General features: G+C 35.3%; 1 protein-coding gene across 1 annotated transcript; it reads left to right on the top strand.

Moving 5' to 3' along the window:
• Nucleotides 1-3,857: 3,857 nt before the first annotated feature.
• LOC6033083 (protein ABHD18) lies at nucleotides 3,858-10,937 on the top strand. Its single transcript, XM_038262099.1, has 4 exons — nucleotides 3,858-4,394; nucleotides 8,856-9,123; nucleotides 9,185-9,297; nucleotides 9,361-10,937. The coding sequence occupies exons 1-4, from the start codon at nucleotides 4,303-4,305 to the stop codon at nucleotides 10,502-10,504; spliced, it is 1,617 nt and encodes a 538-aa protein (XP_038118027.1). The 5' UTR covers nucleotides 3,858-4,302; the 3' UTR covers nucleotides 10,505-10,937.
• Nucleotides 10,938-11,464: the final 527 nt, after the last annotated feature.

Here is an 11,464-nt window from a genome sequence, read left to right as displayed (position 1 = left end):
GAAAACTACATCAGCGAATGTTTTTATTTTTTGCACAAAGATGCGCTATGGTGTAAGGAATCGATAGACCCCAAAATCTCGGAGTGCATATTTTTTTTCATAATAACGGTATTTTGAGCACCGTGCTGCTCTTATGTATGATTCATAAATTCAAAAATTTAAAAATTCAAAAAATTGAAAATTCATTGAGGTTTTGCAGCGTGACTGTGTTTCAAATGTAGGTGGCGCCAAAATTAGGTTACTTGCCAAAAATCGTATTCCTTTCTGCTGGATTGAAGAACAAAATCGCTTATTTCTCATGATTCCCTGCATCAATCTTAATGAAACTGGTTGCAAAAGACGAGAAAAATTTTTTGCTTTAGAATAATGAACATCAACTTTTGGGCGCGCAAAAATTTGTGACCTTTTTCTTTAAAAACATGTTTTGGAACACGAAAAATGAGTTTCCCGTATATACCAATGAAATAAACAGTTATATAGTTGATAACAGATGTGTTAACGTATATTCAACAATTTGTATTGATTTTTGACAGACTTTCTTGCCAAATAGTCCAAATTACTATCTTTTTCTAAATCTACAATTTTCTCATAGAAAAATCAAACAAATATGGGAAAGTTATACACCAAATTGTTGGAAATAATTTTTCTCATCCGAATCCGGCATAAGTTTTATAAAAATGTTGGTTAGGAAGGAAAAAACACATTTTTTTCTAAAAATCATAGGTTTACGCCATTTAGTTTTGCTGCAAATTCTCTATAAAGTCAAAAAATCGAAAACTTTAAAATTTAAAAATACAAAAGCTCAAAAATACAAAAATTCAAAAATGTGTTTAAATAGCTTATTTTTTTTCAAAAATTAAAAAAAATAAAAATGCAAGAAATCGAAAAATTTTAAAATTTAAAAATACAAAAATTCAAAATAAAGAAAATCAAAAATGCGATTAAATAGCTTAATTGTTGTTGTTTTTTTTTAATTTAAATTGCTATTTTTTTTATTTTTTCAATTTCTGTTTATTTATTTTTTCAATTTGAGTGCGGTGCCTGTGTGGACGCGCAGTCCTGTTTTTTCGTGTTATTTATTTGTTTTTTTACCTTCTTTTTTTTCATTGTTTTTTTCCACTCGCGTTCGTTGGCCGATGAGTTTTTTTGTGTTGTTCTCTATTTATAGTTTTCTATAAAAACGTACCTATTTTTTTTTTTTGAGACTAGCAAGTCGTATTGCTGGATTAAGCCCTTTCTATATCATTTCAATAATCATTTCAATAAATCAAGCCCTTCCTACATCACCGTTGATCGGAAGGCACGCCGACGGACAATTTCTGGAGAATCGCGGTCGAATTAATACTATATTTAAATCCCTAGATAGCTATCTTTCCGCAGCCGGCTGCCTAAGATTTTTAAAATTTCAACCGATAAACAAATTGCTTATGGTCGCATCACCTACCACAGTGAATCCTGACCTCATACCCATCTTACTAACTCCTCAAAACTCATGTGATACTTTGTCGGAGACGCAGTCGATTTGGCGGTCCCATCACTCAAGTATCGGACTAACATTCCCATCCACTTCCCCGTGTCTTACCACTGGTCGTGGCCGGCGTCGGTATTGATCAGCATGATAGGGATCTTTGAAAATTGCGAAGGGGTGATGATTGGTTCCTACTTTTCATCTGTGGTCCACGGAGCAATGTTTGGGGGTCCTGGTCAATAACGAAGTAGCAGCTACGGGTAGACACCAATGCTATGCTATGCTATGCTATTTTTTTCAATTTCTGTTTATTTTTTTTCAATTTTTTTCAATCTTTTTATTTTGTTTTATTTTTCAATTTTTTAAAATACTTTTCTATTATTTTTAAATTTTTATTTTTTTTTAATTTTTTTTTTATTTTTTAGATTTTTCTTAAATCTTTTTATTTTTTTTTAAATTATATTTTAATTTTTTTCATTTTTAATTTTTTTTAAATTTTTCTTTATTTTTTTTAATTTTTATTTAAATTTTTATTTTTTCAATTTTATTTTTTTTTAATTTTGTCATTTTTTATTTTTTTTTAATGTTTTGAATGCGTGTTTCGGAGATTTTTGTATGTCTGCTCTTATGTATGATTCAAAATTTAAAAATTCAATTTAAAAAATAAAAAAAAATAAAAAAATGAATTTCAAATAGTCAAAAACTTTAAAATTTTAAAATTTAAAAATACAAAAAAGTGTTGAAATAGCTTATTTTTGCAATAATTAAAAAAATTAAAAATGCAAAAATTCGAAAATTTTAAAATTTAAAAATACAAAAATTCAAAAATAAAAAAATCAAAAATACGATTGAATAGCTTAATTGTTGTTGTTGTTTTTTTAATTTAAATAGGTTTTTTTTAAATATATTTTTGATTGTTTCAATTTCGGGACCATCCACAAACCACGTGGACACTTTTTGGAAATCTCACCCCCTCCCCCGCGTGGACAATTGTCCTAACAAAAAAACTTTTTGTATGGATCGTGGACAATCGCAATACCCCCTAAAGTGTCCACGTGGTTTATGGATTCCCTCCTGTTTATTTTTTTTTTAATTTTTTCAATCTTTTGTTTTTATTTTTCCAGTTTTTAATTTTTTAGAATTTCCTTAAATTTGTTTTTTTTTAATTTTAAAATTTTTTCTTGAATTTAAAAAAAAATGTTTTTTAGATTTTAATTTTTTTAATTTTTTTTTTAATTTTTATTTTTTTTAAATTTTGTAATTTTTTATTTTTTTTTATTTTTTATAATTTTTTTAATTTTTTTATATTTTATTAAATTTTTTATATTTTTAAAAAATTTTTAAAAGTTTTTTTAATTTTTTTTTAATTTTTATAGTTCTTTTTTACTGTCTTTATTTTTTTGAAATTTTGTCATTTTTTTTTATTTTTTTATACAAAAAAAATTTTTTCCGTGCATGATTCAGTTTTCCGTGCCGCAGTAGCAAACCAGCAGAACAGCGGGTAGCAAAGTAAAATCCCGAAGAACTGTGAGCAAATGAGAGCGCGGCGAGGTTGACGTCGGGTTCAAATTTGATTTGCTTCGATGTTTGTAACCCGCGCTGGAGATGCACTAAGGGGTCGCTTTTCATCGTTGAAGTTTATATGGGAAAAATCACAAAAATGTATGGGGAAAAACATCGCTTCAGGATTTTTGCAGCAGGTGGCGCAGGTCTCGCCCAAAACTGTCCAAGTGCGAGATTCTTGTAGGAAATTAAATAACCTACAACTTTGTAGAAGGGCGCAAGACGATCCGAGTTGAAATCAGGCTACAAATACAGATTTTTCAGCACAGGCCCGAAACACAAACGAATTTTTTTTTACAGTTAAAATAAATTTGAGCAGTTTTTGTTAAATTGGCCAAAAAGATAAACATTGTAAGCATCTTTTGGCATGATCAGTTTTTGGTAAGAATATTATTCTTCAAAGTTATACTCGATTGAGTGTTTGGTATGTGCCAAAAAAATCTGTATTTGTGGCAAGCCTGGTTGAAATCTGAATTTATTTACCTAAATGCACGCGGCTGCTTCTCTTTGCGAAAAGAATTTGACACTTGGCAGACAAAGAAATATGTTCACGCATAAAAATTTGTAATTTTCAAGAAAATCAAGTAATTAGTATGCTGTGAGTACTTATTTACTACGCTCTTAGCTTGACAGGACAACATCAAAATTTTTACGTTTCAAATTTTCCCGTTTTCTTTACACCAAGACAACCTTCCGTCCCCATCAACGAATCATCGCCATCATCATCATCAGCTGTGAGAGTGTGCTTGAAGCCGTGCTCTGGTAGTGGTGAGAGAGGGTGGTCAAAATTTTGTAAACACTGCCGCCGCCGCCCCACAGCAGCAGCTCAACACACATTCATCGTTCGGACGTCGTCGTCGTGAGTCGCCGTCCGTGTGGGGGGTGCCGCCGCCGCGGGTGTTGTCAATAGTATTCGAACCTCGGAACGGCCCGGTCAGACGTCTCGAGAGTCTACCTGGGAAGTCGAGTGCAAAGCGGAAATTTGCGCAGCTGGTGCGAAAGAAGTTCATTTTAAGGATATCCTGGAACGAGATTCTACGACGCAATTTCCAGCCCAGGAGTGCAAACGCGATAAGAAAGGAAGAAAACATTATTTTTATCCACCAGTTGGCTGTGTGCGTGCGTCGTGAGCAAGAAAACATTTCGCATTTCGCGAGTCTCGGCGAAAATAACAACCGAGACATCGGACCACTTTTGTGCACACCCGCCAAGTGACGGCTGCGCGCTATTTTCGTTCGCAAGGAGCCGCCGGAAGCATCGTCCGTAATACCATGCCACCATCCCGTCTGGACGGACTGTACCGGTCCCTGCTGCTGACCAAGTTCTTCTGCAAGGGCTGGGGCAAACCGGAGAACCTCGAAAGGTACGTTGACGCCGTCGTGACATAATCTCCGCACACACAAAGGAACGAAACGCGAGCAAAATCTGGACCATGTGGAAGCAACAAATTGGCACAGGTTAATCAGCCTCTTATCACTGGACAGCACCGGGGTGGCGTGAAGTGACCACCACGACGACGACAGTGAGAGTAAATTTTGTGTGCAAATCCAGTGATAAGAGAAGATTTTCTGCCTGGCAGTGTGCCATGGAACAAAGATTTCTGCCAACTTGCCGCTTAGTCATAAGCAAGTGGGCCTTTGTTGTTTCAATAGTAGTTGTCGGTCGCCATGGAAACGGACATTCAACTGCGGTTTGGTTCTAAATTTAAACCTTGAACTGCCGGATGTTTGAGCAAACCTAAGGGAGGTTGCATAACAAGTGCAAGGAATGCAATCTATTGCTTTGATGTCATTTCGAAACGAACGTAAAACGATATATTCGCATTATATTTATTTTGAGCGCCCATATCGGCGGTAAACAACTTTTAGTTCCGTGGAAGCTTCTCGAATCGTGAGGAAAATGTCTCACCACACTTCTAAACAGGCGGACGAGCCTCCTCTCCGCTGCGCGTTGTTTACAAGTGGATACCTAGTTGTTGTTGTCGAAATGAATCCATTCTCTTTTTTGCTTGCACATTGGTCCAAGGACGTTTCGAGGAAAAAATAGTAAACACAACGATGCGCTACGCAATTTTTTTATGTTATCCTTGGCAGGGTGGATAAATAGCAAGGGGTTGTGACCGTTGTGAAGAGTAGAAATAAACAAGAAAACTATTGGTTTTAAGAAGAAATTCGCAGACAAAATACAAACAAAGAGGGTTTTAGGAAAGTGCAGTGTTAATCAAAGTGTGCTGGCAGTACTTCAGAATTAAGATTAATATTTATTATGAGTTTTATTGATCGTTTCGTTTCGCGGTAGATAGTGTTGAGTGGACTACTTTGATGACTGCTTTAAATGATGAACCAACATAAAGTTGATCACATGAGAACTTTCAAACAAAATGGACGTTTCCCTAACGTCGACGTAAACTTTAAGTACAAAGAATGTAGGAACTTTACCCCTGAAAGAGCACTTCGGACACGGACAACACGGACGTGAACTTCAAGTACCTATTCTGCCTTTTTGACGATTCTGTTATAGTATTATTTTAAATCTTAGTTCTTGATAATTCATTAAGGTCTAGGAAAGGTCTACAAAAAGTAAGACCCAGCTGTAAAGGGACAGAAAGTGAAAGTGCTTTTAACGATTCTTTGCCCGATGCTTGTTTGCATTGTTTTGATGAAAAAGTTGCAAATCTAAATTATTTATTTATTTGCTAAATTAATCCAACTGAAAATTACAAAAGTTTAAATAATTGTGTTTTTGATATGGTCATGTTGGAAATCTAAAATTGGTAACTAAGCTTAAATTGCTGATATTATTGTTCACAACGATAAAGCTTATTTTTCTGAGTACAATGACCATTCGCACAACCGATTTTAAATGGATGTCTGTATCAATTTTGAAAAGCTTACTTCGTGGCTCGCTTTGTGGCCTTCCTTGACAGACAAGGTCCTACTTAACAGATCATTGTGAGGGGACCATAGTTGATCTCAAGTTGATCAATTGTAAAATGTTGTATTGTATTTTTTTTGCATTAAAACAAAAAAAAAATGAGGGTATTTTTATCGTCGTACATAATCAACATAGGGCTTAAGAACCTAAAATTTAGTTCTCAGAGTTCATAAATTCAAAAATTGTTAAAATTCAAGAAGTTAAAAATTCAGTAATTCAAAAATTCTTACAATAAAAAATCTTAAATTCAAAGCATAAAAAACATTCAGCAATTAAAAAAAAATATCAAAATATTTTAAACTTGAAAACATAATTTCTAGAGTTTTTCAAGGTTTTATAAGCTATTGTCTTTTATATGTTTGTAGAATCTAAAAAAAACTCTTGATTTAAAAAATCAAGAATTACACACTTAGATTGTTTACTGAATTTTCAACTGCTGAACTGTTCCGAACTGAAAATTACCTAAATTGGTAAAAATTAAACAAAATTCGGTAATGAAGTTCATTATTGTTCATTGGATAACCGAAATTTGGTAAAATGTTGTTCATTTTGACCGATGGCTTACCAATCTAAACAACTAAGTGTGTAGAGAATTCGAAATTCCAAAATTAAAAGATACAAAAAATAATTACAAAATTGAAAAACTCAGAAATTAAAAACTATATAAAATTCTAAATTTTGAAAAAAAATAAACATTCGAAAGTTCAACATTTTAAAATTCAAACTGTAGGGATTTGAAACATTTAAAAACAGTTCGTACTCAATTCTCCGATGTCTTCGGCAAAATTTCACTCAGGATTTTTCTCAAAATTTGTTTCTCCAGCCTAGAATATGACTAAAAATGCTCCGAAGTTATCTGATTTTCTGTAATTTAGGATAACGTCATTTAAGGATTGAAGAAAATTAGGAATCTTTAAATTTCACATTCACGGAGTTCTTTAGATTTAAAAAAATAGTTTTTAAGAATTTGAGAATTGAAGAATTGAAGAATTTAAGAATTTAAGAATTTAAGAATTTAAGAATTTAAGAATTTAAGAATTTAAGAATTTAAGAATTTAAGAATTTAAGAATTTAAGAATTTAAGAATTTAAGAATTTAAGAATTTAAGAATTTAAGAATTTAAGAATTTAAGAATTTAAGAATTTAAGAATTTAAGAATTTAAGAATTTAAGAATTTAAGAATTTAAGAATTTAAGAATTTAAGAATTTAAGAATTTAAGAATTTAAGAATTTAAGAATTTAAGAATTTAAGAATTTAAGAATTTAAGAATTTAAGAATTTAAGAATTTAAGAATTTAAGAATTTAAGAATTTAAGAATTTAAGAATTTAAGAATTTAAGAATTTAAGAATTTAAGAATTTAAGAATTTAAGAATTTAAGAATTTAAGAATTTAAGAATTTAAGAATTTAAGAATTTAAGAATTTAAGAATTTAAGAATTTAAGAATTTAAGAATTTAAGAATTTAAGAATTTAAGAATTTAAGAATTTAAGAATTTAAGAATTTAAGAATATAAGAATTTAAGAATTTAAGAATTTAAGAATTTAAGAATTTAAGAATTTAAGAATTTAAGAATTTAAGAATTTAAGAATTTAAGAATTTAAGAATTTAAGAATTTAAGAATTTAAGAATTTAAAAATTTAAGAATTTCAGAATTTCAGAATTTCAGAATTTAAGAATTTAAGAATTTAAGAATTTAAGAATGGTTTAATTTTAGAGTTTATGATTTTAAGAATTTAAAAGTTTAGGAATATTAGAATTTTGACGTTTTTTTGACTGTTGCACTATACTATACGATACTTTGAAAATTTGAGCGATGACCTGTACTTTTTTGGGTAACAAACGATGCGTATTTCAATCACGAAAAAGTTAGTGAATTTTTAAATTTCTGATTTTTTTAGTTTTGTTGAATATAAAAAAAAGATATTTCATAATTTAAAAACTAAGCCTTAATTGCTGATAACGAAACGAAATGAATGCGCATTGCGTAACTTTTCTTGAAAGCGTTTCTTCTTATCTCGTATGTACATGGCAGTGGTAATGTCACAAGCATAACCAAAATGACGAAGAGCGAAGGAAAAAAATTAAGAGCTGTGCTATTCCCGCTTTGGCAGTCGACTCCCACCACTCTTTCATGGCTTTTTTTTGCAGCTCCCAAAAAGGTGGAGCATAGCTTTCCTATAGATAATAAGAAAGCAGGAGATGAAACGGTTTTTCATCTAAATTATGGATTGCTATCCTGTATGTATAGAGTTCTTAGACGTTCTTCGTCAACAATTTATATATCAGCTCAGGATTGGACATGAAAATTTAAATTTCAGCCATTAATAATTTTTTTTAAATGAGCATTTATAGAGTTATTGAAAACGCCTGAAACATTAGTTAATATCAAACATATAACATTAGACAAAAAAAAAAAAACAAATTCGAGATTCGATTATTCGGACAAACAGAAATCATCCAATAATCGTATCCATGATATGTTTCTTATACCGAATTTGACTTATTAGAAGTTCATGCAAAGTTTTGTATAATTCCCCTAGAATGCATGAACAGGCCAAATCCGGATCCTATCTGTGGTCGAGTTTCTGGGTGGAAATATGGTTACTTCTTAGGTACGAGCATGGTTTTCCGCAACTGGTTTATTCTGGTCCACGCTCTGCAGTATTGAAACAGGTTAATTTTGACTAGCGTGTGTGTGTGTTTATTCACTTTATTTTTTGTTTATGTGTGTTTCATTAAAAAAAAATCTAAAAAAAGTTTATTTTTCCATAGTTTCGACATTACATTGTACTGTAATAAAAGTACTGTGTTCCGTCCAATTGTCTAAACAATTCCGTACTTATCGTAATCGTTACCCCGAGCCTAATCCAACCGTTCTCCCCCGACAGACTCTTCGAGTTCCGCAAGATCATCTCGAACCGCACGGCCTGCTCGAAGCTGGTTCCGCGTGATTACCCGGTCGAAATCACGAAGGAAGAGCTCACGTCCGACTGTCGCATCCTCGAGGGGCGCTTCAAGACGCCGCTGGAGATTTACCTGCCCGGGCTGGTGCCGGACGCCGTCAAGGATGCCCACTTCCAGATCCTGCTGCCGAACGAGTGGCGGGACGAGCGGTACAAGCCGGTGTGCATCCACCTGGCGGGCACCGGGGATCACGTGAGTTTGACCAGTTTGGGGTGGTGAGGTATGGAGTTTGATTTTTCTTTTTTCGTTGTAGTACTTTTGGAAGCGACGAAACTTGATTGCGAAGCCGCTGCTGAAGGAAGCCAACCTGGGTGCGATTATTCTGGAGAATCCGTTTTACGGGATGCGAAAGCCAAAGGATCAAAAGTAAGGGATCTTTTGAAGAGCAGAGCTTGAAGGGTTGATACTGATTCGTTGTTCTTTTTTTAGAGCTTCTAGTCTTCACAACGTGTCGGACATCTTCGTGATGGGAGGTTGCCTGGTGCTTGAGTCGCTGGTCCTGCTGAATTGGTGCGAACGCAACGGATACGGTCCGCTGGGAATAACCGGCCTGTCGATGGGCGGCCACATGGCGTCGCTGGCTGCCACGAACTGGCCCAAACCGTTGGTGCTGGTACCGTGTCTGAGTTGGTCCACGGCGTCGGCCGTGTTCACCGAAGGAGTTATGAGTCACAGCATCAACTGGGACGTCCTCCAGACGCAATACTTCTCCGATGGCAACTACCGTGAGCGCCTGTCCAAGATGGTGACCGTCGTCGATGATGCATTCCTCGCCGGTCAACACTTTATCCAAAACTTTAATCAATCCGTACAAGAACTGAAGAAAGATCTCAACCAAGTGGACAATCTGGTGAACGGCGACGCCCGCTCGGACGTGAATCTGACCGTGATTCGCGAGACCACTCCCGAGCACGAGCAGAAGCGTATCCACATCAACCACACGAACGTGCTGAACCTGTCCGAGCCGCTGCTCAAGAAGCTGCTGTCGAACGTCAAGTGCGAACTGACCCAGGAGGAAATCGACGAGCTGAACCTCAAAATCCAGCTGGCACTCAAAAACTACAAAGCGGAAAACAAGACTGACAGCGACAAGCTAATTTTGGAGGTCAAAACCGAAGAACCGGCACCCGAAACCGGCCCATCCAAATCGCTCGGAACCAAAATCATGGAGTACATCAGCTGGCGCAACAGCAACGACCCCGCAGAGAAGCGCGAGCGCATTGACCCGTCCAAGACGCGCTGGTGGGAACGCGAAGCGCTCCAGTTCATGCGTGGCATGATGGACGAGTGCACGCACCTCAAGAACTTCTCCGTCCCGTACGACACCTCGCTCATCATCGCCGTTTGCGCCAAAGACGACGCGTACATTCCACGCGAGGGCTGCAGCAGCCTCGAGGACATTTGGCCGGGCGCCGAGATCCGCTACCTGGACGCGGGCCACGTCAGCGCGTACGTTCTGCACCAGAAGCTGTTCCGCTCCTGCATCGTCGAAGCGTTCGAGCGCGCCCGCAAAAAGTGGATCCCCGAGCACGAACGCCTCCAGGAGGTGCAGGACGGAGAGCGACCCAAATAGGCCAACTGATCGCCAACCCTCTCTCCCTCTCATAATCGGTAGGGGCTGTGACGGAACCATTTTTTAAATCGATAATCTGATGTGACCGACGCAAAGCGTCGTCGAGACGTGTTTGAAGCAAAAGAGTAAGAAGAGAAATGTTTAATGTGCACAAGTGAGTGTGTTTCGAAGGAAGAATAAGGAAAAGAAGTAACGTTGCGTTGTACTTCCACTTCCGGAAGTACGCTCGTCAACGGGACAAAATTCGAAAAGTCAGTATTTTATAAGGGTTGAATCTGATTGATTGTTTTTTTGATTTTTCTTGAATACACCATTTGCTGCATGCCGCATAAATTTAGTTAGAAACTATTACACCTCTGTACAAACAAATGTTCAATATAAATATATGTTTTAAACTCGTTACGATAAACAGCAATAAATACGCTTTCAGGTATCGCTTTGGTTACCTTATTTAAGGAACGGGTTTTTTTTTATGTTGATGACAAAGTTCCAACATTTAAAAATTTATATTAAAACATAGAATTTTAAACATCAAAATTTCAGCTCTTCAATTCCTTAACTTAAACTCTTGAATGCTCCAAATGTTTAATTTTTTGATTCTTTAATTAATTAATTCTTTAATTCTTTAATTAATGATTTCTTTAATTCTTTAATTAATGATTTCTTTAATTCTTTAATTCTTTAATTAATGATTTCTTTAATTCTTTAATTCTTTAATTCTTTAATTCTTCAATTGCCAGGGCTGCGGAGTCGGGTCATATTTCAAACGACTCCGACTCCGCCTTTCTGAGTTAAGCCGACTCCGACTCCAGCTCCGGCTTTCCACAAATTGTTGACTCCGACTCCGGCTTACCAACTCTAGCCGACTCCGACTCCAGCTTTCCAAAATTTGTTGACTCCGACTCCGACACCTAATCTGTATTTTATATATTAAATTTGAATTTTGTTGTTTGAAAAATT

The sequence above is a fragment of the Culex quinquefasciatus genome, chromosome 3 (assembly GCF_015732765.1).
Source record: "Culex quinquefasciatus strain JHB chromosome 3, VPISU_Cqui_1.0_pri_paternal, whole genome shotgun sequence".
NCBI classification, from domain to species: Eukaryota; Metazoa; Arthropoda; class Insecta; order Diptera; family Culicidae; genus Culex; species Culex quinquefasciatus.
This window is presented reverse-complemented; position numbering and strand designations above follow the sequence as displayed.

What these genes read in the sequence shown, in the direction of transcription:
- LOC6033083 (XM_038262099.1), top strand. Translation starts at nt 4,303, where the DNA reads ATGCCACCATCCCGTCTGGACGGACTGTACCGGTCCCTGCTGCTGACC. An exon ending in TGGCGGGCACCGGGGATCAC is followed by an intron (nt 9,124 to 9,184) that starts GTGAGTTTGACC and finishes TTTTCGTTGTAG; the next exon opens with TACTTTTGGAAGCGACGAAA. An exon ending in CGAAAGCCAAAGGATCAAAA is followed by an intron (nt 9,298 to 9,360) that starts GTAAGGGATCTT and finishes TTCTTTTTTTAG; the next exon opens with AGCTTCTAGTCTTCACAACG.